General features: G+C 44.6%; 1 protein-coding gene and 1 long non-coding RNA gene across 2 annotated transcripts in view; one reads left to right on the top strand and one right to left on the bottom strand.

The window, feature by feature from the left end:
- LOC134564939 (histone PARylation factor 1) overlaps nucleotides 1–25,992 on the bottom strand; it is a 34,509-nt gene extending 8,517 nt beyond the window's left edge. Inside the window, 8 exon segments of the mRNA XM_063424247.1 lie at nucleotides 2,472–2,644; nucleotides 3,255–3,342; nucleotides 4,067–4,151; nucleotides 4,153–4,215; nucleotides 5,232–5,332; nucleotides 22,564–22,748; nucleotides 24,667–24,826; nucleotides 25,921–25,992. Coding sequence (XP_063280317.1) covers nucleotides 2,472–2,644; nucleotides 3,255–3,342; nucleotides 4,067–4,151; nucleotides 4,153–4,215; nucleotides 5,232–5,332; nucleotides 22,564–22,748; nucleotides 24,667–24,826; nucleotides 25,921–25,977 — 912 coding nt within the window. The 5' untranslated portion in view covers nucleotides 25,978–25,992.
- LOC134564964 (uncharacterized) lies at nucleotides 8,875–17,004 on the top strand. Its single transcript, XR_010083722.1, has 2 exons — nucleotides 8,875–9,405; nucleotides 14,481–17,004. It is a non-coding gene; the product is annotated as an uncharacterized LOC134564964 (long non-coding RNA).
- Nucleotides 25,993–27,664: the final 1,672 nt, after the last annotated feature.

The raw sequence follows: 27,664 nt of genomic DNA, 5'->3' as shown, positions 1-27,664 counted from the left end.
AAGGATGATGCGAACACGAATTAAATAGTTAATAAAAGAAGAGAAATAGGGGAATTGTGAAAAACGTGAAATGATTAATTCATGTTCTTATGGTAAATTGGAAAATTATAAAGCTGTATAAACTTATATCAGGTAAAAGTCTATGTTTTCGGAAATTTTGCAGCAGATGGTGAAACTAACAACCCTGAAAAAGCAGGCGCCTCCATTCATGTTGTTTAAATTTAGGGAGGGTCCCTGGGGAGTGCCCCCCGGGAGACCCCCGGGTCCTAGGGTCGTGGTTGTTCCCGTGCTGGCAGGCAAAGAGACTCAGACGCCGGTGGGGTGCTGATGAGGTGAGGGTTTATTCACTGAGGGAGAGGGGAAGGGAAGGGGGGAAGGGGAAGGGGGGAAGGGGAAGGGGGGAAGGGGAGCCTACGGAGGCCTCCAGGGGAAGAGGGGCAAAGAGAGCGAGACCCCTTGCCTTAGCACTCTTAACACCGAGGTTCAAAGGGGCGCGGTAACATTCTCCAGCCAGTAGAGTTACAGATAACTTGATACTGCAGAGAGGGTACAGACTTGGGATAAACCATACATTTTCCAGGGGTGAACAAGAGCATACCATTTCAATAAAATGCAATTCTACACATTCAGAAGGGAACAAAAGACTTTTCCCGGAAAGCTTGCAGCCTTCTCAAGTACCGGGAGGGGACCTGTCGAGATAAGCTGGCACCAGCAACTCACACCTCAGGTGCCACCTTCACAGACCATCAAGCAACATCATCCGTAGAAAAGAACTCTTTTCTGCTTGGCCGGGGAAACTCCCGAATTTGTATAGCTAGTCAGGAAACAATGGGAAATACAGGGAAATATTGCCAAGGGCAGAATAAAGTCTATAAAAACCAAGCCCTGAACCGGGCAAATTTGTGAACCATTGGGGGAGATAGCAGACTGCCAGGCTCTGTATCTCACGGTTCATCCTTGGCATTTCCCGGGAAAACTCTGTCAAGTTTCTCCGCTGTTGGTGGGGTTTCAAAATTCTGTGATTTGATCTTTATTAATAAACCAAATTATTATTTTAATTGGAATATCGTATTGGCATTTATAACATAAGTCCATTGTATCTCTCAAACAAAGGGGACAAGATTCAAGTTCTTTTCTGTGTCTTGGGCTACAGATAGTGTCAGTGTTTCTCTAGCTCTGTAAGCAGAGGCATAGAAAGGCTCCAGTCAGAATTGGAAAACAGCTCCAAGTAGGAGCTCCAAGACAGGCAGGGTAATACTGAGCAAAACTTATGTGTGAAGCCACTGTTTCTTCTGTTTACTTAACTAGAAATGAAGGTTTCTAATTCTAGAATACAGCTGCAAAGTGACAGGTTTCAAGCCGCAGCATAAAACAGACAAGACACATGACAGTACTGTGAACACAATTTTTCACTGCAGGACTTTGTCAGTGATTAGTCTCATGTGCTGAGAAGCACAAAGCATGGAAGATGAGTATTTGCCTCCACCTACTCAGAAGAATTGGAGGAACCATTTCCTTCACTGCCCTTCCAGTTGTAGGAAGGATTTAAGCAGCTGAAGCAGCCTAGTCTCTGAAAGAAGGGTTCTAAATGAGCAGGATACCAAAAGAAAATACCACACATTTTCAGATGCTGTATGGAACTTAAGAGAGCAGAGCATGAAACCTAAGAAAGACATTAGCAATTAACCAGTGTATGGCAAGAGCAGTCAGTTTTCATACATTTCAATGGCTGAATATTTTAACCAGTGCTCAGCACAGCTCTTTTGGGCCTACATTTAGTATTGAAAAACTTATCTTTCCCATGATACTCTGGAGCACCACTTAGCCAATACTAGTTTTGCTAGAAGCAGCTGTTTGGCAGGGGTGTTCCTATGATGATCCATTCCTATTAGGTTGATGTTGAAACTTCATGTGTTATTTTCTAGCCATGGACTGATTAGTCATGACCCTTTTCATCAACAGGCCAGTAGCTAATACAGAACAAGAAGCATTAAGTATGATTTTTATGTGTTATAAGTGCTATTAATTCAATCCCCTTACTGATGATATTCACTGTTAGCAGAGAACTAGGGAAGAGACTCCAGGTGGGAGGTGGTCTCTGCAGTACAGCCAGGCAGCTGACCTGGGTTCACATTCTTCCAGCTGGGGTTACTGCAAACATCAGGCTGTTTCTTGATCTGGGTGCATATGAGTCCCTATACAAGTAGCTGGGGACAGGGGACTCCAGCTATTTATTGCATTTGGATCAGGCACTTTACACTCTGCTTCTGGACTCCAGGATTGGGCTTTCATACACACAATTTTAAATTCGATGTTGAATGATGTGCGACTTTTTAACAGTCTTCATGAATTAAGAATATTCTTGTAGACCTCTACAATTCCAAGGGATACTTAATCTACAGCAGAACAACCTCTAGCCTATGTAAAAAAACATGCATAATTTTGTGAAGTATGATTGTTGTAGTACTCACATGTGACCCATAGCAAAACAGGTCCATGCCTAGCTCGTACCCCATTCCATAGTCACATTCATCATTAGCAAACTGAACAAAGGTCAGCATTTCTTGAATGGGTGCAAAGGCCTTCACTCTCTCCTCATCAGTCAGAGCATCAACAACAGCCTTGCAAATTTTTTTAAGATTAGCTGCAAAAAACCAAAAGCAGATGTTTAAATAAAGAAATTTAATACTCCACAGAAGTATTCTGTGGCAAAACTATACCCATGTGTCACACTTACATGTAAGGTAAGTGGGCACACCCTGAACTGCTGGGGAAGCTTCCCCCTTTCCTTGGAAGCTCATTCTTGCCCCACGCCAATCCCTCTAAGTTCCTCACAGAGGGAGAAAAGCACTTGTGTGATGAAATTGCATCAAGGAACTGATTCTGGTTAAAATGACACTAGGAGAAGAGGGTGGATAAGAAATAAACCCACACATCCCTGAATGTAGGTCAGCTTTTAGGATCTACTTCCTGCATGGTTTTGACATGATACAATACAAATATTGACAATACAAAAGAAAAGGTCATCTAAACTACTACATGGGGCACTCTTTTCTCAGATTTAGCACGTTTCATTGAGTCTCATTTGGTTCCTTTAAAGACAATACTTTGAGGTTAAGTGTGATGGTTAGGTCTTCTAGGTTTTACTCCCACCACTCAATTTTTTTAAGTAGAAAATATGAATGCAGTCTCTTTTTTTACTGAGCATTGTTTACTTCAAAAAAGCAGAAGGACATAGCAAACAACATGTTTACCATTTGTTTCAGGAAGTTCTCTGTATTCAACATCATTTTTGTCTACAGGAACAACTAGGCCTGCTCCATGAAATGCTTTGGTCACTACCTGAATAAGACACAGAAAATGGAACATAGCACCATAAGACAGTACTGTGACCTAAAAATAACTCACCTTATTAAACACTAACACCTGACTGATAGTGGTCAAACCTAACATGGTGTCCTGGCTCCAGGGCAGCAACTTAGTTTTAAATTATATTGCAGTTAATTTCAAAAGTATTGACGTCTGAAATACCTGGAAACTCCATTTCAGTCAAATTCTGAAATCTAGGTACCCTTGTGTTCCACTGTACTGCATTTGTTTAGTCCCCTCCTACCGTAATTACTTTTGATAGGTATGCAAAAAACCTCTGTTATTATCATCCTTAATGGTCCTGTTTCTAACAGATCAAACCCAACTATTTAGAACAATCTTCAATTAAAGCAGTTTTCTCCACGCCCTCTATATTTGTTTCAGTTTTTAGACTACTGTGTTTACTGGGGTTTTTTGTTTGGTTGGTTGGTTTTTTTGTGGTGGTTTGTTCTTTTTGTTTTGTTTTTAATTGAATGCCAAGCTATGATTTACAAAAGTAAAGTGTTTTTATTAAATCCTATTATTTGGAACACACTTGTAGTAATCTTCCCTCTCTTGAAGTTTTATAGAGAGCTGGTTACCTCTCGAAATTCCTAATGAAGCATCCTTACTGACGAGAAGGATGAAAAAGCACAAATGGGAAGTAAATAAAAATTAACAGAACTTAGTTCTCTCCAGTAGATGAGGAAAGTCATACTTTCTTATCTCTCTGTTTCATCTTCAGGGTTTTTTGTTCCAGAGAATAACCCAGTTCTTTTGCTGTTCTTGTTAGCTTTTCATCTGTCTTTCAAAACAGCATTTTTCTTTTTATCAGCCACTTCCTTAAATTTTTTTGACAAAAGTAATCTGCAAACAGATGAAACATGTCAAGAAAACAAAAAAATCAATAGCCTTTTAAACATTAAACCTCTAGATCTTAACAACTTAGATTAGCAGTCCTGCATTTATTTATACAGAGACTTGAAAATGCAAGCCTCTTAACAAGAGGAAATAGTTTGTCACAGCTAGTACTTGGGCTTTTCTTATCTGTACCTGCATTACAATCTAGTTTATGCAAGGTGCTGAAGGTTCTCCCAGCCTCAGTAACTGTTCATCTTCCTATCTTAAGAATTCAATTTGCTGTTTCCATACCATATACACCATTTGTCATCCAAGTCATGTCCAAAATACATATTTATGAGCTTCCCCATGGCACTTTCAAAACAAATGTCCTTGTTTAATTCTGTACTGCACAAGGGTTCTTTTGCAGACGCCATTCTTCAGTCTGCTTTTACTGACACGTGAGTGTCCTTAGAGAGCTTTCCATTTTTAACCAGCAGGGATGAGATCAGTTGTTTACATTCCTCCCGCAGCAGCATGTGAAGCTCTGTGAATCAGACTGAACTACATATCCATGTCAGTATTATCCTGCCACAGGGCAGAAATTGTACCTCTTGTAGATATTAATTATATACAAAAAATATGTATTTTAATGTAGGCAAGAACAAGAGCCAAATATTATTCACCTACTATGATGCTCAGATTTCCTTCCCCACTGTTTGAGGTGCCCTTTGTCTACTTACAAAATTATTTTAACATACCAAGTGGATATTTTTTCCAATTTAGAGCCTGTCACTGACAATATATTTAAGGAATAACATAATTAACACTTATCAATTTTAGTTCTGAAAGGAAAACACTGTCAAAAAGCCTACAAAGGCTTTTGAGAGAATCTTAAAACTTGCCAGCAGAGGCAGAAAATAAGTGAGGGTTTCTTAAGAAGGACATATAATAAGTTAGCTTCATTGTTCCACATCCCACCTTCCAATTATCAATTTCTCTCTATCCTGTTCTTTATAAATATAAGTAAATATGAACCTTACTTGACTGCAGCAAAGACATTATCACCAACTTGTGAAATCACACAACCCTTCTTAGCTTCATTTGCACCAACCCACACTGGGAGCTCATCTGGCACATCCCTATTGATGAAAAAGCACACACAAAATATTCAAGCTGTGTCCATTTCTCCTATTTCAAAGTAAAACTAAATTTGTCTTCTCACCATGCTGCCATCTCCTTCAGAAACATACCAAGAAATGCCCTGAGATCTAAAGCTCTAAAATCTTACAGCAGGATTTGAAAAGAGCTTCCATCCATACATGCAGAGAGAATACACATTCCCTTTTGGTAATTTGATTTTCTTCCCAGTATCATGGTAAAAGTTAAAGATTAGTGAGTGAAAGTGCTCTGGATTGCTGGAGGTAGATTAATAAATATTTAAATTTAGTCTTCAACTCCAGTTCCTGCAATCTTTTTTAATAAAAAGATAAAGCCAGGTGTTAATATCCTACTACAAAAAAGAAAGGTTCTTGTTTGGTGATATTTCCATAGATAGATGATGTGGCGGTGTGTGAAATTTAGTTTATTGAGTTTGTTATATGTTCCTTTGTTCCCTCCTCATCCACGTGTACCCCTGCGGCAAGTGACGTAACTGTCAATTTTCTGTCCGTCAGAAAGCCCGCTAATTTTGTATTTCTCCCTGTCCCCTGGTTGGCAAAAGTTGAATATTGCACCTGTCTAACGGTCCCTATAACTCCCTCTATTGGTTGTTTCACCTTTACCCCTCCCTGACACCCTCTGTATAAAAGTGTACGCAGAACCGCCCTTGGGAAGTTGCGAGAGCAAACGCAGGCGCGAGAGATCGCGCTTGCTGCACAATAAACATCGCTACCTCGCAGCCTCCCACCCTGCCTCTGCTTTGTCACTTTAAGACCGCTGCCAAAGAGCTCTCATAACAGGAACCCACAGGAATCAGTATCATCGCCTGGCGAACGAACTGATCCTCGACCCATGTCGCGGTGCCCGGGCTAGCCGTGCGTGGAGACGCTGAGGTCTTGAAACAGCACCGTGACATAAATTGTGGCGCCCAAGCCGTGAGGCTGAGAAGAGATCCATGGAGGTCTCGAAAGCCCACGGAAAAAGGACTGGTAGACCCCACGCCAGGCGCGTGGTCTGAAATCGCGGTCCGTGAGAATTGCAAGCAGCTTCGGTCGAAGCAGCCTCGTGGACTCGAGGAAGAGCTCCCGGAGCAACGGGGAGGTAGCGCCACCCTCTTTGCACTCGAGGGAAGGCGTCTCCCCCAAAAGCAGAGGTACCCTAAGATCGGTTTTTGCATCCACCGCCAGGAATTTGGGAAGTATCCCTGCTGTTTCTGCGGAGCGGGTTTCGGTTTTGGGAAGCCGCCGTCGGAGCGAGTCCGTGGAGAGGCTGGTCGCGCGACTGCTGGGAGCGGAGCGCTTTTGCTCATTCGCCGGTTTTCGGTTTTTCCTGGCGCTTTTCTTTCTTTTGGTTTGTTTTCGCGATTTTTGTTTTGAGCGCGAGCGCGGGTGTGCGCGTGTGTGTGCAGCCGCTCGCGTGGCGGTCGGCGGTCGCTCAGAAGGAGCGTGTTTGTGGCAGCCGCTTTTTCTTTTCGCGCTGTGCGCCGGTCGGGTTCGCAGATTTAGCGAGTGCGAGGTGCCGGTCTTTTAAAGACGCAGCGTTTTTTTTTCTTTTAAACATTTATTTTCTCGATCTCGGTTTGGGAAAAGTGCCGATTTAAGATCTAAACGGGGAAGGAGATGGGTGCCTCTTCCTCGTCAGTACAGGATGGGATTTTTAAGGTTCTAGTTTGTTATAAACGCCAGGACAAATTTATTGCCAAATTCAATAATTTGGTTTATTAAAATTCAAATCACAAAATTTGGAATCAAATTATAACAATTTTAAACAATAAAAACAAAACAATACGAACCCCACAAACAGCGACACTTACTTGACAGAATTTCTCCCGGGAAAAGTTGAGCCAAGGGTGACCCCAGAGACACAGGACCTGGCAGTCGGTGTATCTAACTGGGTTCACAAATTTGCCATGTTCGAGGCTTGGTTTTTATACTCTTTATTCTGCCTCTGGCAATATTTCCCCATATTTCCCTTTGTTTCTTGGTTAGCTATTCAAACCCAAATTCGTCTCCGGTCGGATTGAAAAAGAGCTCCCCTCCCAAGTCCATGTGTTAATATTCAGTTTTTATGGATCCTTATAGTTGATGAATGTTCGAGATATGGGTGATATTGCTTGATGGTCTGTGAAAGTGGCTCCCGAGGTGTGAGTTGCTGATCCGGCTCATCTCAACAGGTCCCCTCCCAATACTTGAGAAGGCTGCAAAGTCTTTTGTTCCCTTCTGAATGGAGACGCCTGATTTTCAGGGTGGTCAGTTTCACCATCTGCTGCAGAAACCTCCTGAAACATAGACTTTTACCTGATATAAATTTATACAGCTTTATAATTTTCCAGTTTATCATAAGAACATGAATTAATCATCTCACGTTTTTCACATAGTTGAATTGTTAGAATTTAAGAAAGCTAGGTTTTCTAAAAGTTGTGTAAAGCGATTTTCGCAATGGCTTTGTGTGAACTTTCCGGAAATCTCGCGAGCACACGCCCGCAGCCCGCATTTTTGGAGCGCTGCGGAGCAGAAATTGGCAGATTTGGCAGATGCAAAAAGCAGAGACCTGCAAAAATTTGCGGCCTTAATTCTGCAGCTCAAAGCCGCCGCGGCGGAATTCAGAGAATTTGAAAAAGAGCCATTGCGAGGACAGCTTGCCCCAGTTCGCCCTTCCCGCAGCCCCAAACCCTCTCCCTGCAAAAAAGGAATTTTAAGGAAAGCGGCAGACAAAAGGTCTACCAGCCCCGGCTCTTTTCAAAATTCCTGTTCCCCCCGCCTGCGTAGTCTATGCCGGACTGCGCGGGATGCTTCTAGGAGCCCTGGCCCGGCGTCTAGAAGCCCTTCCCCCACCCCGATTTCTCCCAGTTCCAAGCCAAAAGTTTATTTTAAAGTTGCTGTGCCACAGAAGCCTCATGGTGGTGGCTGTGACGTCCAAGATGGTGGGGACCGCGTGGTCCATTCACCACCCCCCGCTCCTTGTCCCCACAATCCTCTTCGTTCTCCCCACCCTTCCCCCCACCCCCTCCCGTCCTCTACCCCACCCACCTGCCCTGCCCCCGAGCCCACCCACGGACCCGCCTGCCAGGCGGAGCCACAGGCGGAGTTCCTGGCGTGTCCCCACCCCGGAAGTCGGTCATGTTGTTTGCTTGGTTCCCACGGTGACGCTTCCGGTTCCCATGGTCGGAACCAGGAAGTAAACAACTGGGAACCAGGGAGTCAGCAGGCTTGTTTCACTGCTGCTCCGGTGACATTCAGGCACTCCTGGGGGGACACCAGTGACAGTCCGAATTGGCAACCTTTTTCCCAAGAGTTGATTAAGGATCTCTGTAAAGCCCACAGAGAGTACGGAAGGGAAAGCCCGTACTTCCGTGGTCTCCTTACAGCCGATCTTTCTAATGCGGCAGTTGTTCCTGCTGATTTAAAGCAGCTGTTTTCATGCCTCATGAATGTCACAGAGTTCAAACTCTGGGAAGGGCATGGAAGCAGCTGGTGTGGTAAACACTTCCACGCCTTTTACAACAGCCAGATACCGCAGTGGATGTGTTGGTGGAGGGTTAAAAAATATAATTTCTAGATTGAGTAATGTATAGGGGGAGGAAAGTAGAGAACGTACAACTGGAACTTGACGCAGCTAGCTGGGAACAAGCGTCAGTTTCGGTAAACAGCTCCATGCTATTGTTTTAACCAAATCAAGTGTGGATCAGGGTAGAAGCGTAGGTATGATTTAAGATAGTAACTAAGGAATAGGATAATCAGTATCTAGGGGTGGGGGTTAGTTAACATGTGTATAATTTAAACTATAAAAATCACGAATCGACTCTGTATGCTTTGGACATCAGATTTGGGTGTATTATCACCCCGGTGTCCCGCGCGCTGGAATAAAGAACCGCATATGATCGCCTCTGTGTGGTTATATGTTTTCCTACGCTAACATTTTTGGCGACCCAGATGGGACCTTGTGGGCGCAGCCAGGACCCCGCGACCCGATCACGCTCCAGCCGGCACCGGGTAATTTCTCGGGGAGCCCATCGGAGCCGCGACCCTCGCCGCTCACAACGACCCCTGGTGAGAGGTAAGGTTCTTTATTCTCTGGTCTGGGGGCCTGCCATTAAAACGCAGCGAAAGCTACGCTTGGTTGGGCAAAAGGAATTCCTGGTGGTATTGCCTAGGCAGCCGTCCGTCAGACATCGCGAAAGCGTTGCAGGTTCGACATCTGTGGTTTTTATGTATCTGTAATATAGAGAAACTAAAAGAGTTAAAAAAAGTTTTAGGCAGCAATAATGCCTCTATACCAAGTTCTTCTCCGTTGGGTTGTTTGTTGGCACATTAGAAAGAGGAGAACTTCGGTCAGGAATTACGAAAAGATAAGTTGATTAAATATTGTAATGTTCACTGGCCAAAATACGCTTTGCCTGAAAATCAGAGGTGGCCGAAAAACGGGTCTTTTGATGTGAAGGTTATTATGCAACTTAGATTGCTTTGTACACAAGATGAAAGGGTAGAACAATTACCATATATTGACTTATTTCTGTGCTTGCTTGAGAAACCGGTTTTGTGGCTTGACAAAATGAAAGCAATGAAGCTTGAGAATAATAAGTGTCTGGCTTGCGTCCAAAATAAGCATTGTATAGAACATGCAGTTTTAAGTGAAATTTTAGAGAGAAAAAGAGACGAACTGGAATCGGAATTATTGGTATCTCCCATGGCTCCTGGAACCACCACGGCCCCCTCAACACCAAGTTCTACCCCGCTCACCCTGACCCCACCTGATTCTCTTACACCCCCCCCTCGCTCGCGCCAGCACAATATGTTTCACCCCCACAGTGACAGTGAAACAAATGAACTAGACGCCCCAGTAGCTCACCGAACACGAGGAAAACTAGCCCTAGAGTGGCCTCAGGCAGGAAAGGGTATATTAAAATCAGGCAAACAAAAGAGAACGATTATTGCACCACTAAGGCAAGGGGTGGGAACTAATGGACCCGTCTTTGTAAAGGTACCCTTTTCACCTGCTGATTTAGTTATATGGAAACAATCAGCCAGAACGTATAGAGAAAACCCAGATAAGGTAGCTCGTGTAGTTAAGATGATAATGAAAACTCAGAACCCTGATTAGGAAGATATTCATGTCATATTAGACACTCTGATAGATGAGACAGAGAGAGATATGGTTCTTCGAGCAGCAAGAGAAAGAGCTAGAGAAGACATACGAAATGGTTTAGTGACAGAGACACTAGATTATAATTTTCCCACTGCAGACCCAGAGTGGGATGCTAATGACCCCTCTGGAGTGGATATGTTAAAGCTAAAGAGATATCAAGAGTAAATTTCAATTGGTGTTCAACAGGCAATACCTAAGAGTATGAACTGGTCTAAGTTGTATGAAATTCGACAGAAAAAGAAAGAATCTCCCACTGCCTTTCTAGAAAGACTTAAAGAAGCAGCTAGAAGATATACTGATCTTCAAGTAGACAGTGAGCAAGGAAGAACTCAGCTTGCCTTTATTTTTCTGGGTCAGGCACAGGAAGATATTAGGAAAAAGCTACAGAAACTAGAAGGTGAAGAGTTAAAAAACTTAGATAAACTCCTAGAGGTTGCCTGGAAAGTTTATAATAACAGGGACAGAGAAATTGTCAAGAAACAGGGGCAAAGCCTTTTGGCAGTCTTACAGAGACAGGGGCGAAGACGTAGTAGAGGTGGTCGTAGCGTTAATAGAAGTGGCTTTGGCAGAGGTTCTAGTCATAGTAGATTAGGTCTGAATCAGTGTGCATATTGTCAGATAGAGGGACACTGGAAAAGGGAGTGTCCAAACCAGTTTAGCCAGAATGGTCAGCCTCAGTTAGACAGTATGTTTAATCAAAGTAGTGAGCATCAGCTAGAGGGTGTAGCCAGGGTCATGGTTTTACATGAGAGGGAGCCAAGATCAAGAGAGCCCATGGTGACTTTGCATTTAGAAAGAAAAGACGTAGATTTTCTCATTGACACGGGGGCCACACATTCTGTACTAAATTATCTTGAGGAGCAAATCGGGAACAAGTCAGCAGCAGTCGTTAGAGCCACAGGGAAGGAGGAAGTACGGCCATTCTTGCAACCCCTAGAACTGAGCTTTGAAGATAAGATCTTGACCCATGAATTCTTATACATGCCAGACTGCCCAACTCCGCTCTTAGGGCGCGATCTACTGGCAGCACTGGAGGCAGTAATTACTTTTGAAAATGGTGAACTCGTAATGAAAATTCCGGAGTCTAAGACAAGAAAGATTTTGATGATAAAAGAAAAACCAATTTCTAATATTCCTAAAGAAGTAGAAGATGCAGTAATTCCCTCTGTCTGGGAAACAGATGTACCTGGAAGATCTAAATTAGCACAACCAGTACATGTAGAGTTAAAAGAAAGAGCAAAGGCTGTACGAATCAAACAATACCCTATAAAACCAGAAGCACGACAGGGAATAGCAAAGACCATTGATAAATTTTTAAAATATCAAATTCTAGAAGAATGTAAATCGGAATACAACACCCCAATTTTCCCAGTGAAGAAACCCAATGGTGAGTATAGACTTGTACAGGATTTAAGAGGTATAAATGAAATAACAAAAGACATTCATCCAGTAGTTGCCAATCCCTATACATTGTTAGCATCCGTAAAAGAGATATATAAATAGTTTACTATAATTGACTTAAAAGATGCTTTCTTCTGTATACCCCTTGACCAAGAAAGTAAGAAACTATTTGCCTTTGAGTGGGAACATCCAGAAAGTGAAAGAAAAACTCAGCTCACCTGGACTCGATTACCGATGAGGTACAAGGGGTCGCCCACTCTCTTTAGAAGTCAACTGGCAAAAGAACTGGAAATCTGGACCAGAGAAGGGCAAGTACCAAGAGACTAATATTTATTACTCCAGTATGTAGATGACATTTTGATTACAACAAAGGAAGAAATGACCTGCATAAAAGTAACCATTGAGATCTTAAATTCATTAGGAATGGGAGGGTATAAAGTATCCAGAAGAAAAGCACAAATTGCCCAACAGACTGTGATTTACCTGAGATGTGAAATCTCACAAGGGCAGAGAAAACTGGGTACTAATCGTATTCAAGCTATCTGTGCTATTCCAGAGCCCCAGAATCTACACGAGCTGCAGATCTTCCTCGGAATGACAGGGTGGTGTCGCCTGTGGATCATAGACTATAGACTGATTGCAAAACCCTTGTATGAGGCTCAGAAGACGCAGCCGTTCACCTGGGGCAAACCACAGAAAGAGGCCTTCCAGAAATTAAAGAAAGCACTGACAACTGCTCCTGCTTTAGGGTTACCTGATCTGTCTAAAGACTTTCAGCTGTACGTGCATGAAAGGCAGCGACTAGCACTAGGAGTCCTGACCCAACGACTGAGAAGCTAGAAAAGGCCGGTGGGTTACTTTTCCAAACAACTCGACAACGTAAGTGCCAGATGGCCTTCATGTCTGCGGGCAGTGGCAGCTACCGTGCTGCTGATACAGGAAGCCAAGAAGCTCACAATGGGAAGACACATAGATGTCTATGTGCCACACATGGTAACTACAGTCCTGGAACAAAAGGGGGGCCATTGGCTCTCTCCAAGCCGGATGATGAAGTTTCAAGTAACCCTGACTGAGCAGGATGATGTTGCACTAAAAACAACTAACCTCTTGAATCCAGCTCTATTTCTAGGTGCCACAGCTGAGGAAGGCCCATTAGAGCACGACTGTCTAGAAGTCATCGAGCACACTTATTCAGCAAGAACAGATCTGAAAGATGTCCCCCTGGAGCAACCAGAGTAGGAACTCTTTACAGATAGAAGCAGCTTCATAGAGAACGGAGCCAGATACGCAGGATATGCGGTAACTACAATTGATGTAGTAATAGAGGCAAAATCACTACCACCTAACACGTCTGCACAAAGGGCAGAACTAATCGCATTAACCAGAGCACTCGAGCTGAGTGAAGGGAAGACAGTGAATATTTAGACTGATTCCAAATATGCCTTTGGAGTAGTGCATGTACACAGAGCTTTATAGAAAGAAAGAAGACTGCTGTCCTCCCAAGGGACAAATATTAAACATCAAGATGCAGTCCTACAATTGATAGATGCAGTACAAAAACCTGAACAAGTAGCAATCATGCACTGCAAGGCACATCAATCAGGCAACTCCAAAATTTGTGAAAGAAATCGAAAAGCAGATTAGGCAGCCCGTCAGGTAGCGCGAGAGGTGCAGAAAACAATAGCGTTGATACCATCAAGACTTAATATCTCTCAATTTAATTTGCCTCCGAAGCCAAACTATACAATCGAAGATGACAGACTAGCACAACTGCTGAAGGCACAGAAGAACGCAGAAAGGTAGTATGTAACCGCACAAGGGCAAATAGTGATACCTCCTTTAGTAATGAGAGAAATTTTACAGGTAAAACATAATGAGTATCACTAGGGTGCAGAGGCGTTGGTAAAGTAGCTAAGACAATACCTAATCTCAGTACGGATGCAAACAATGGCCAAGTCAGTAATGTCTAAATGTGAAATCTGTCTAAAAAACAATCCCGTAGCTAGACGACAGGCACAATTAGGCAGAATTCGGATAGGAATAGAACCAGGAGACTATTGGCAAGTAGATTTTGCAGAACTGCCAAAAACTCGGGGATACAAATACCTGTTAGTAAGAGTTGACACGTTTTCTAGATGGCCAGAAGCCCTTCCCTGTCGCACAAACCAAGCAAAGGAAACAGTTAAGTAGTTATTACAGGAGATCATTCCCAGGTTTAGGGTGCCCCTAGGGATATCATCAGACAGAGGCCCACACTTCATAGCCACGGTAGTACAAGAGGTAAGCAAGTTATTGGGAATATCTTGAGACCTCCACACACCGTAGAGACCCCAGTCAAGTGGGCAAGTAGAAAGAATGAACCAGACACTAAAGAGGCAGATCAGTAAAATATGCCAAGAAGCCAAACTGCAGTGGCCACAGGCTTTGCCAATCGCATTGCTGAGGGTTCGGATAAAGCCTAGGAGTGAGATGTCAGTTAGTCCTTATAAAATATTGTATGGGAAACCATATGAATCTCCTAACCCCAATCCAAATGTTCATGTCACAGAGAAACAAGATGTGTATAATTATGTTCTGTCCCTCAGGAAAACTCTAGCTCGGCTCCGAAGTGTTCTCGTGTGAAACAGACCACTAGCCCTAGAGAATCCAGTCCACAATATCGAACCAGGAGATGAGGTATACATCAAAACCTAGAACGAAGAACCACTGAAAGAGAAGTGGACTGGTCCCCATCAGGTACTGCTAACCACCTTTACAGCAGTCAAAGTGGCTAGAGTAGAACCCTGGATACACTACACGCGTGTGAAAAAGGTCCCTCGTGGAGTCCAGTCGTGGGCTGTAGAAACTTTTAGACCAACAAAGCTAAGGCTGAAACGTCTGTAACTGTTCAAATAGTATTAGTAACTGTGCTCATGCTCTTCCTGTGAGTAATGTTAATTTCATAGATACTAATGTCACCAGTAAGGATTGCTGTTACTTTGAGATATAGGATACAGAAGGGTCAACTAACAACTTTTCATTCTAGAATGAAGAGAGAGATACAAGCAAAAACACAAGTAATAGAAATTTCTAATGAAATTCGGGCTGAGAATGTAATGATTAGATTAGTCAGAGACTTTGCCAAAATGCATAATACCAGCAGAATAACGGCCTGTCTGCCAATACCAAAGGCAGCAGGGGACCCAGTAAGCTGGGGAATAATAACATCAAAATTACCTGAAATAGAAGGGAACAAAACAATTAACTGTAAACAAGTACCAGAGTCAAGGGTGGTAGTCAGAGAATACTGGAAGATAACAGAGGATTCCTATATGCAACCCATGAAAAAGTCAGAGTGCATTCTTAGTAATAACAAATTGGGACAAATCATAGAGTAGTGAGTTAAAGACCAAGACCTTGCAAAATGGCAATGTTAGTTTCTACGCTATCAAAAGATCAGGGACAACGCTACAGAAAGTGTTGTAGTGTAGAAATGTGAAGAGAAAGATTAGAAAGGACTGGAACCTTGGGACAGTGCATAGTCTGTGAGCATCCTCCAGAAATTCCAATATATAGAAAGCACACCCTGGTGCATTAAATGGAAAGGCTCTAAAAATGAGACAGATCCCACAGTGGCAAATACTGATACTAGCAGTCAGAAAGAGGCAAATAAGGTAAGTTAGTGGGTATGTAAGAAAATTTATGATTGCACCTCTGACAATCTAGAAATGAAACAGTAGTCACCATTGGCAATAGCCTTACGAATTGGTTGTGCCTGCAAGAAAATTAAACACAAACAAGGCAAAATAGATTCTAAGATTATAGTAAGATGTAGCAGGAGTACAATTCGAAGTCCAGGACCATTTGTATAGGCAATGAGTGATGGCACATAGACAACACACTTGCCTATAGACAGGGAAGTAAGAAAAATCACCCTGGGCCTTCCCACTTTATGTCCAATTTAGAAGAAATCCCCATTTAACAGGAGCAGTGAAGCCTTGCAAATAAAAGCAAAGCGAGACGTCTCAGAAGACAAGAACCCAGATGACACTTGGAAGGAACCCTCTAGTAGAGTAAAGATTGGGTGAGCCCTAGAATCCTTGTTTAGTCCCATTGCAAATTATCGAAATAGAGAAATGCTATATAGACTCACAGGTCAAGTAGACAGATTAGCAAGAATCACACGAGAGGGATTTAGGGAACTCAATGTGCAATTACAGGCCACCACCAAAATGACTCTGCAAAATCGTTTGGCTTTAGATATGTTACTTTTGAAAGAACACGGAGTGTGTAGATATTTAAAGGGACAAATCGACCATTGCTGCATCCACATCCCAAATGTAACTGCAAATGTAGAACATGACATCAGTCAGTTAAAACAAATAGAGCATGAGGCACAAAAAGAACAAAAAGATTTAGCTACTAGCTAGTTAGGTAAAATCTTTAAAAGATTAAGATAGAATGTGAGTTCATGGATAAAGTCTATCCTTGAAAATCTGATAATTTTACTAATTATATTTTTAGTAATTTAGTTAGTTTACAGAATCCTGAAGAGAGAGATACAGAAAAAGGCATCTTAAAACAGGACCATAATGAAGGCATTGGCACAGAACCCAGCACCTTCAATCCGCAACAACATCCCGGACAAAGCCTATGACAACAGAAGATTTGAAGATGAACATCCAGTATGAACTCTGAAGCCTAATGGACTGTATTAAGTGAAAGCATTTACACTTAGTATATTAGAGTGAAAATACTTTCAAAGGGGGGAATGTTGGTGGAGGGTTAAAAAATATAATTTCTAGATTGAGTAATGTATAGGGGGAGGAAAGTAGAGAACGTACAACTGGAACTTGACGCAGCTAGCTGGGAACAAGCGTCAGTTTCGGTAAACAGCTCCATGCTATTGTTTTAACCAAATCAAGTGTGGATCAGGGTAGAAGCGTAGGTATGATTTAAGATAGTAACTAAGGAATAGGATAATCAGTATCTAGGGGTGGGGGTTAGTTAACATGTGTATAATTTAAACTATAAAAATCACGAATCGACTCTGTATGCTTTAGACATCAGATTTGGGTGTATTATCACCCCGGTGTCCCGCGCGCTGGAATAAAGAACCGCATATGATCGCCTCTGTGTGGTTATATGTTTTCCTACGCTAACAGATGGACAAGGGAATGCGATGTCCCTTGAGTTCCTTTGTGGTGAAGGCCAGTGGATTTCTCCTTCCACACAAGCCTCACTGATTCCCTCTGCAGCCCTCACAGCAATTAGAGATCAGGCTTGCAAAGCGTTTTTTAGCCTCCAAACCCACGCTCCCTTGCCACCTTATACCATGATCAGACAGGGTCCATCTGAGCCTTTTGTAGATTTTGTGGAGATATTGACTCGTGCTATTGAAGTGCAGGTCAGGAATGAGAGTGCAAGGGATCAGATTTTAGAAGAAATTGCATTTATTAATGCAAATGATTTGTGTCGTTCAGCAATTTTAAGTCTTCCTCTAGATCCACCCCGCACACTTCATTCCATGCTCCAAGTGTGTCAGGCCAAGGTCCCCTTCCTCAGCCGTGGGACTCAGCCTCGACCACCTCTGGCATCTTCTCTCCCGCGACCTCCACATGTGGCTCAAGCGTCCCCTGCAGGCCAGACGCAGCACAAGCCTTTCCAATGCCGCTCGTCCTTCTGTGGCAAGCAGCAACAGCAGTGCTACTTCTGCAGAGAAGGACACTGGGCTGCCTCCTGTCCTCACAAACACCAAGGACAGTCGACAACGCCCCGAACACCTGGGACTCCTCCACCTTTGCAGCAACAGCCAAAAAACTAAAAAGGGAGCGCGGGTCCACCCAGCGCAAGGACTCTAATCAGGTGGACCGGGTGGGGGAGTCAAAAGGGGGTCAACCAATTTGTGAAAACACACCGGACTTGAGATTTCTGAATTTTAACTTGCAAAACCCATTTTAACAACTAATTCTCTTTATGAACCTTACAGGTTGCAGATCACAGAACCTCTGATTCTAAGTGACCACAACTGGCATTTTGTTACCGTAGATCCTTGCAGTGTCAGCGACTGCCCATTGGTAGAGTGCAGTAAGTACATCATCGTTGGGGACTGCAAACACACTCCGCAAGAGATTGAGGTTCTTCCTGGGCGACTTGTTAACTGTCCCAAACGCCTCATCTTCTGGCTGCGTTGTATTCACCCACCCACATTCTTGCCAAAAGGGCAGATAATTGCACAGGCCATCCCATTCGGGTGCTTTGCCCTCCTGAACAACACAGTCACAGTTAACACAGTACACAAAGAAACAACACAGAAACCCAGGGTGAAGTGTACATTTATATTGGGTGGGGAATCCTTTGATAAAGATCTGCTTTTTGACACAGGAGCAGACCTGACTCTCGTCCCAATCAAGGATTGGCCGACGCACTGGCCGCTGGAGGACGTGGCAGGTCACGTCCAAAGTGTGGGAGGCCTGCAATTGGCACGGCAATCTAAGAGCGTGGTGAAAGTAAGGGGACCAAATGGACAATTGGCATCTGTACATCCTTTTGTTTTAGATTATAAGGAACCACTGCTTGGTAGAGACCTCATGGCCCAGTGGGGAGTCACAATTAGCATTCCTGAACCCCCACAAAATTTTTGGGCAGCGGCCGCTGAGAAGCGCCACATCCAAAAACTGAATTGGAAAACTGATAACCCAGTCTGGGTGGAACAGTGGCTGCTGGCAAAGGAGAAATTACAGGTGCTCCAGGAGCTCGTAGAAGAGCAATTGAAAAAGTGTCATATCGAGGAGACTAATTCTCCTTGGAATTCACCTGTCTTTGTAATTCGGAAAGCTGACAAGACATGGTGGGGGCTCCTTCACGACCTCCGCCAAATTAATAATGTTATCAAAGATAGGGGGTCTCTCCAACCAGGAATGCTTTCCCCAACCATGCTCCCTCGAGATTGGAATCTGGCAGTCATTGACATAAAAGATTGTTTCTTCCAAATTCCCCTACACCCTGACGATGCTCCACGTTTTGCCTTTTTGGTTCCTTCCATCAACCGGGCAGCCCCAAGGAAACGATATCACTGGCGTGTATTGCCGCAAGGTATGAAAGTCTCTCCAGTTCTGTGTCAGCAGTTTGTCGCTTCCTTGTTGTCCCCTGTGAGAGCAGCCGTGGAGGAAGTTATCATCCATCATTATATGGATGATATACTTGTGTGTGCCCCGACAGATGATGCACTGACCCACACACTTGGCCTTGTAACGGATTCGTTAGTTGCTGCAGGTTTCGAGCTGCAGGCAAACAAGATTCAGAAGATGCCACCCTGGAAGTACCTGGGCTTGGAGATAAGTAAGTGGACCATTGTTCCGCAGAAATTGGAGATCAGGACAAAAGTCCAGACTCTTGCTGATGCCCATCAACTCTGTGGTGCTTTGAACTGGGTAAGGCCTTGGCTGGGTCTGACTACTGAGGACCTAGCCCCTCTTTTCAATCTTTTGAAAGGGGGAGAGGAGCTGAGTTCTCCTAGGGTACTTACTCCAGAGGCAAAAACAGCACTTGAAAAGGTTCAAAATGCAATGTCTTCCAGATAGGCACACAGATGTGACCCAGACCTGTCTTTCCATTTCATCATGCTAGGAAAGCTGCCGCATCTGTATGGCATCATTTTTCAGTGGGACCAGTCTGCAAAAACACCCAGACAAGGTAACAAGGGACAAGGCGGGGGAGATCCTCTTCTGATTATAGAGTGGGTCTTTCTCAGCCACCAGCGGCCCAAAAGAATGACACAGCCACAGGAGCTCATGGCTGAGCTCATTCGCAAAGCGAGAATGCGGATGAAAGATCTGGCCGGTTGTGACTTTGAGTGCATTCACATGCCAATTGGCTTGGAAACGGGCCAAATGACAACATCCGTGTTAGAACACCTGCTTCAAGAGAATGAAGCATTGCAATTTGCCCTAGATTCCTTTACAGGCCATATTTCAATTCATCGGCCGGCCCACAAATTGTTCAATTCAGAAACAGCATTCACATTGGCAGTGCAAAGTATTCGGAGCAGAAAGCCCCTCAAAGCTCTGACAGTTTTCACAGACGCGTCTGGGGCTTCTCACAAGTCAGTTCTGACTTGGGAGAATCCTGAAACTCAGCAGTGGGAAGAAGATGTTCAGGAGGTGATGGGATCACCTCAGATTGCTGAGTTGGCTGCAGTCGTTAGAGCCTTCGAGAGGTTCCCCGAATCATTCAATTTAGTAACTGACTCCGCATACGTGGCGGGGGTGGTATCTAGGGCAGATCAGGCCATTCTGCAAGTGTCCAACACTGCTCTGTATGAGCTGCTCTCGAAGCTTGTAAAGCTTGTCTCCCACCGAGAGCATCCGTTTTATGTGATGCACATGAGATCACACACTGATTTACCAGGGTTTATTGCTGAGGGTAACAGGAGAGCTGACGCCCTCGCCGCTCCTGCAGCAATAGCCCCATTGCCAAACATATTCGAACAGGCAAAGCTCAGTCATCAGCTTTTCCACCAGAACGTGCCAAGCCTGGTCAGACGTTTCCACCTCACACGTCAACAGGCCAAGGCAATTGTCGGCTCATGTCCATCGTGTCAGTCCCACGCCGTGCCCACACTGCATGCTGGAGTCAATCCTCGCAGGCTTCAAAGCTGCGAGCTCTGGCAAACAGACATCACACACATTGCAGAATTTGGAAGATGGAAATACGTTCATGTATCTGTAGATACTTTCTCAGGTGCAGTTTACGCCTCTGCGCACACAGGAGAGAAGGCACAGGATGTCATTAAACACCTCATCCAAGCATTCTCCTTTATGGGTATCCCCAAAGGTCTCAAAACTGACAATGGCCCAGCGTACAAGTCAGGTGAGTTCTGCAGCTTTCTGCAGCAATGGGGTGTGGAGCACAAAACAGGCATCCCACACTCCCCCACAGGCCAAGCGATTGTGGAACGGACCCATCAGGAAATCAAAAGGGTCCTTGCACAACAACAGCAGGTACTGAAAGTTGAACCTCCCTCTATCCGTTTAGCCAGGGCACTGTACACGATCAACTTTCTTAACTGCAGTTTTGAGGTGTTTAACCCACCAGTCTTGAGACACTTCGGATCAAGTTCTGATTTCCAACAAAAAGAAAAGCCACCAGTCCTGCTCAGGTCTCCTGAGAGCGGACAGGTAGAAGGCCCATATGACCTGGTGACGTGGGGACGAGGGTATGCCTGCGTCTCCACGCCCACTGGGCTCAGATGGGTCCCTGCAAAATGGGTGAAGCCCTTTAGGAAAAAGCAGGGGGAGAGAAGGGAAAATGTACCGCAAGTCGCTTCTGCGGCACTGCGCCGCAAAAGGCGAAATTGCACCTGGCTGACCCTGCCCATTCTCTAGGAATGGGAGGACCCCTCACCTTTTTCTTATTTTCAACCATCATGCTAATTATTATGTGTTTTAAAGTCTGTTTTTCAGTTTTTTAGTGTGATAGATCCAACCCAGACCAGGGAAAGTCCACCACCATGGCACATTTCCTGCCGATGATTCTCCTCCTCACCACCCTCCTGGCTGCCCATCATGCCAGAATCATTCCCTCAGAGCGAGGCAAACGTCTAGGCCACCCTCGCTACACCTACAGGCCAAGACCACATTCACCTCAGCAAAACCTCAGCCGCAGCCACAACTGAGGACATCAAAGAAGCTATCAAAAAATGAGGGACTTGGTGAGCGAAATCAAAGAGGAGACATCAGACTGGTTCATCGACCTTTTTAAGAACGTGGGACTCTCGGGTTGGTCTGGATACATTTTGAAAACCTGTTTGTATTATTTGTATTTATAATTGCTTTAGTTGTGATATGTTCTATTAGAAAGATGATTCGTAAGTTTATGTCTGGTACTACATCTCCCCCAAAGCCGGCTGTGAACCGTGTCTCCATGGCAACTGTTCCTGAGGAAATTGAATTGGGTAACTTAGAAAAGTCCTGGGAGGACGAGAGCCTCTATGAGGAGCAGTGGTCGTCCGTGCAGTCAGGGTTCAGAGACAGCTTTTCTGAGTCTGAACAGCAGCCTCCTCCCTGCCAGGTGTGCTCATCATCTTAAAAGAAAAAGGGGGAGATGTGGCGGTGTGTGAAATTTAGTTTATTAAGTTTGTTATATATTCCTTTGTTCCCTCCTCATCCACGTGTACCCCTGAGGCAAGTGACGTAACTGTCAGTTTTCTGTCCGTCAGAAAGCCCGCTAATTTTGTATTTCTCCCTGTCCCCTGGTTGGCAAAAGTTGAATATTGCACCTGTCTAACGGTCCCTATAACTCCCTCTATTGGTTGTTTCACCTTTACCCCTCCCTGACACCCTCTGTATAAAAGTGTACGCAGAACCGCCCTCGGGGCAGTTGCGAGAGCAAATGCAGGTGCGAGAGATCGCGCTTGCTGCACAATAAACATCGCTACCTCGCAGCCTCCCACCCTGCCTCTGCTTTGTCACCTTAAGACCGCTGCCAAAGAGCTCTCATACAGGAACCCACAGGAATCAGTATCATTGCCCGGCGAACGAACTGATCCTCGTCCCGTGTCGCGGTGCCCGGGCTAGCCGTGCGTGGAGACGCTGAGGTCTCGAAACAGCACCGTGACAAGATGGAAAAAGAGGCCAAAAGCTATGCATAGTTGTAGTGGAGCAAGAGCACACAGGAAATAAAATAACTGAAATATCCCACGTGATACTGTGTTCTGCTATCCCCAACAAGTATAGTCTGAAATTCTGGGGGATCAAAGAAGAATCTCCAATGAAGATTGAAGTTCACATCTGTTGATTTTGCTTTTTTGTGTTTTCCAGCAAGAATATCATATGGTCCAACATGCTTAAGTCCAACACTTGACACAAGTGCATCTGAAAAGCAAACAATGAATCAGGCGCATGTCTAGACCAGGAAGTTCCGATGTTGCTCAGATATCAAAAGTTTCCATAAATTCAAACACTATTCACTAGATAAGGAAAGCTAAGACACTGTTTTGTCCAGACAGCTTTCATTCAAGAGTTTTTACACTTCTAATAAAAAGCAGCCATCAACAGTCCAATGTCTGGATGGAGATGGGTGGTGTTCCTCAGGGCTCTGTATTGGGACTACTATTGTTTAATATTAACCTTTATCAATTACACAAGACAGGATCAGCAAACATCAGCAAATTTGCAGATGGCATTAAGCTGAGGGGTGCAGATGACACTCCTGAAGGACAATGTGCCATCCTGAGGGACTTGGACAAACTCAAGAACTGGGCCCATAGGAATCTCTTCAGGTTTAACAAGACCAAGTGGAAAGTTCTGCATGTGGGTCGGGGCAGCCCCTGGTATCAACACAGGCTGGGGATGAACAGATGGAGAGCAGCCCTGCCAAGGACTTGGGGATGCTGGTGGATGAGAGGCTGGACATGACCCAGCCATGGGCACTCACAACCTAGAAAGCCAAATGTGTCCTGGGCTGCACCAAAAGCAGGGTGGGCAGCAGGGCCAGGGAGGGGACTCTGCCCCTCTGCTCTGCTCAGACCCCACCTACAGTGTTACATCCAGCTCCAGGGCTGTCATCACAGCAAGGTCATGGACCTGTTGGAGTGGGTCCAGAGCAGGGCCATGAAGATGATCAGAGTCCTAGAGCACCTCTCCTATAAAGACAGGCTGAGAGGGCTGGGGTTGTTCAGTCTGGAGAAGAAAAGGCTCCAGGGACTTTACTGCAGCCTTTCAGTACTTTAGGTATCGAAGGTAAGGACAAACATTTTAGCAGGGCCTGTAGCAAGAGGACAAGGGGTAAAGGGCTTTAACTAAAACAGGGTAGATTCAGACTAAATGTAAAAAAAACCAAAACAACACCTTATGATTCAAGTGGTGAAACACTGTAACAGGCTGTCCAGAAACATGGATGATCTAGAAACATTTAAGGCTGGGTTGGACTCAGCTCTGAGCAACCTGGCTCTGCTGAAGATGTCCCTGCTCAGTGCAGGGGGGTTGACTAGATCACCTCTAAAGGTCCCTTCCGACCCAAACCATTCTATGACTCTGAAAGATAGTGTCATTTCTAGAGCACACAGGGATGCCACACTGTTATATAATAAACTTGAAGGAGTTGAAACCCAGATTTAGTAGTGCTTACACTGAGTTAGTCTCTTCAACCTCTCATCCCACCAGAGGAGGCTGTGGGTGCACAAGAAGCTGAGAGGGGATGCAGCTGGGACAGTTGATCCCAACTGACCAAAGGGGTATTCCATAGCATATGCCACCATGCTCAGCATGACAAAGACCTGCTTTCTTGGAGATGCCTGAACACCTGCCTGCACACGGGAGGTGGTGAATTAATTCCTTGTATTGCTTTGCTTGTGGCTTTTGCTTTCCCTATTAAACTATCTTTAGCTCAACCCACATATTTTCTCACTTTCACCCTTTTGAGTCTCTCTCCTGTCTCACCAAGGGGGAGAGAACAAGTGCCTGTGTGGTGTTTAGTTGACTGGGATTAAACCATAATACATGAGGAAACCTGAGTTCCATACTAAACATTTTAAATGTACCTGCAAGAAAGGCAGATTTAGACCACATTTAGTCCCTTTACATTGCACAACTTCAGTAATTACGTTTTAGAAAGCTTGAAGTGTACATCTTGGTGATTATACCCAGTGTTTTAGTTTACACTCATGTAAATATCCTCAATCTCAAATGAAAAACTGAAGCATCATTAAAATGCATCTGGCCACCTCCAGTTTGCCTGCCTTCAGGCTGCTTTGGGAGTGAAAGTCAGAAGAGGCAAAATTTAAAACCTCACCACTTGGTTTCTCAGGATCTAGTTCCTCACAAAACTTCCAAAACTGGAAGAAGTCCTCAGGCAGTCTAAGCCGATAGCATGTTTCTGCTTCTTGGCAAAGACTATCAGAATTATCTGCCTGATTTGATCTTCTCTTCTTGACAGGTCCATTTTTTTCACTCTGTATATTAAAAATAAAACAAAACAAACAAACAAAAAAAACCCCAACCAAACAAGCCAAAACAGATTAAATTTAGTTGCTTTCTGTCAGCTCTACCAAAGGATTCTACAAAGCTTTTATATTAATGGCAGAACAAGGATTAGATCAGTTAGGGCATGTTTGTTAGTTAAAGCAGCATATATACAGCCCAGAACATATGTTTTGGACAGAACCCATTAAAAGTGCAGTCTGACAACTGTACTAAATATGTATGAAGTAGTAAACTGCTACTTTGATATTAATGGGTCAATATTATTAACAGAAGCCCTTCTGTTAGTTAATTGAGCAAGCAATCCCAAAGTTTAACCTAATTCTACATTGTTTTAAAATGACCATTTCCAATCACAGTGCAGACTGCATACAGTATGTTCATGTGTCTTACAGACAGTTGAAAGTAGGAATACTATTTTGTCATGTCAAATGAAATAATACAGCAAAAATCCTCTGGTCACTACTATTTTAACTACTGTGCTATTCAACATCACCACTACTGCAGTTTTCAGCGCAGTATTTTAGAAGCAGCTTAAAGGTGAAGTTGCTTTTAAAAGTGGTGTTACGTGAACTGAAGCAAGCTAGGAAATGATCCATACGGGCACACTCTACTGGGGCAGTACCCTCAACCACCCCATTCCCACAGAAGTCTCCATGAATTGGTAAGAATCGCTACCCCCCCCTCCATTTGAAAGAATAAAAACAAACAACACACACACACAAACAATCAAACATCAAGGTTTATTTCTTGTTCTTAGGAGAAGGCAATACGGCAGACACTTCATCTCCGAAGCAGGGCCGCCGCCAGGTAAGCCGGGTCACGGCGCGCGTCCCCGTTCCCAGCGCGGTCCCGTCGGATGATGCGGCGGCCGCGGGGCCTGGCGCACCTCGAGCACGGCGGTCCCGGCGAGACGCGCGGGTGGTGGAACGCGGGGCCCTGGGATTCACCCCAAAGCCACGGAGCAAAACAGAACGAGGACCAAGGAGACAGAGGACCGACAGACACCACAAGGCACCCGCGCCGCTGCAGGCCCGCGGCCCTGGGAGGCGGCCTCCCGCCCCACCTGCTCTCCGGCCGGTCCCGCCGCGCCACACGGCCTGCGCTTTCCGCCACCTGCCATGCGCTCTCACCGCATCCCGCGCGGCCGTCGCGACACAGCGCGCAACGCGCCTGCGCAGCCACGCGCCAGCGATAGGCTGACCCCGCGCGGCGGCCGCGGGGGGCCGCGGGGGGCCGTGAGGGGCCGTGAGGGGCCGTGAGGGGCCGTGAGGGGCCGTGAGGGGCCGTGAGGGGCCGTGAGGGACGGGGGCCGGCGGCACTCCCGGCACAGCGGCGACCCAGGGGACAGCGATGGGGGGCGAGAAGGAACGCAGCTCATCCCAGATGGCGAATGCGGCTGATGATGGAGACGAGTCGGGAACTCACCGCCATGTTCCCTCAGCAGTAGATACACCAGATAGATAGGCTTTCGAGGCTGATTTTTTAAATTCCTGATTACATCTACGTGCAAATTCCTGTAATATGAGTTAGGGTGGTATATTGGGATCAGACAGAGGAAGAGAGAACCTGAAATGTAATCATCTCTGATTTATTAAAATATTAATATTGATCTAATATCAATATTCAACTGTGACGGACAAAATACTCTCTAACAGTTAAAGTTAGAAAGTGTATGTTTATTGCGACGCCGGGCAGCCTGTGGGATAGCTCCCTAGTGCACACTGCAAAGATCACAGGTAATTACAAAGCCTTTTATTTACAAAAATGTTGAATATACAAAATACAAATGCATATTCATACCCCTGTCACTTCCTCTTCTCCGCTTCGTATGCTAATTGACAAAAAGGCTATTAAGCATGTGTAGTTTGTTCCCTGAAATGGGTCGGTGGTCCTTTTGTGAGGAGTGGTCACCAAAAGGAGGAAGTAAAACGAGTTTTCTTCGTTCTAAACTGTTATAAATGCCAATACAATATTCTAATTAAAATAATAATTTGGTTTATTAACAAAAGATCGAATTACAGAATTTCGGTAAACCCACCAACAGCGGAGATACTTGACAGTCTTTTATTCGGGAAAATGCCAAGGGTGAACCGTGAGATACAGAATCTGGCCGTCTGCTGTCTCCCCCTAGGTTCACAAATTTGCCCGGTTCGGGGCTTGGTTTTTATACACTTTATTCTGCCCTTGGCAATATTTCCTCATTTTTCCCCTTTGTGTCCAAGCTAGCTATTCAAATTCATGGGTGTCTCCGGCTCAGCTGAAAAGAGTCCCCTCTCTCCGGTAAGGTGTTAATTTCTGGTTTTGGCAGATTTCCTGGCTGATTAATTGTCCGAGATATGGATGATGATGCTTGATGTTCAGTGAGGGTGTCAGCTGGGGTGTTGATGGTCCTGCCGCTTTATCTTGATGGGTCTCCTCCCGGTGCTTAAGGAGACTGCCAGTTTTCCCATAAACCTTTTGTCTATTTCTGAATGTGAGCTTCTGGGGTGGTGCCTGCCTTTTCATAATTTGGTTTAACAAAATGTTACAAGGTATCCTGAAACTTATACTTTCATATAACATATATATATATATACAGTTTTATAGGTTTCAATAAATTTCATTAACTATAAGAACATGAATTAACATACTACTGTTATAAACGTGGAATGGTTAATTCATGTTCTTATGATAAATTAGAAATTTATAAAACTTGTATAAAGTGATATCAGGTAAAGGTTTATGTTTTAAGAGATTCTGCAGCAGACGGCGAAACTGACCACCCCGAGACAGCCGGCGCCCCATTCAGAAAAGAACAAAGGAGTTTT

The sequence above is a fragment of the Prinia subflava genome (assembly GCF_021018805.1).
Source record: "Prinia subflava isolate CZ2003 ecotype Zambia chromosome W unlocalized genomic scaffold, Cam_Psub_1.2 scaffold_2cwr_NEW, whole genome shotgun sequence".
In the NCBI taxonomy this organism is placed as follows: Eukaryota; Metazoa; Chordata; class Aves; order Passeriformes; family Cisticolidae; genus Prinia; species Prinia subflava.
The sequence above is the reverse complement of the archived record's forward strand: the minus strand, read 5'-3'. Positions and strand labels throughout refer to the sequence as shown.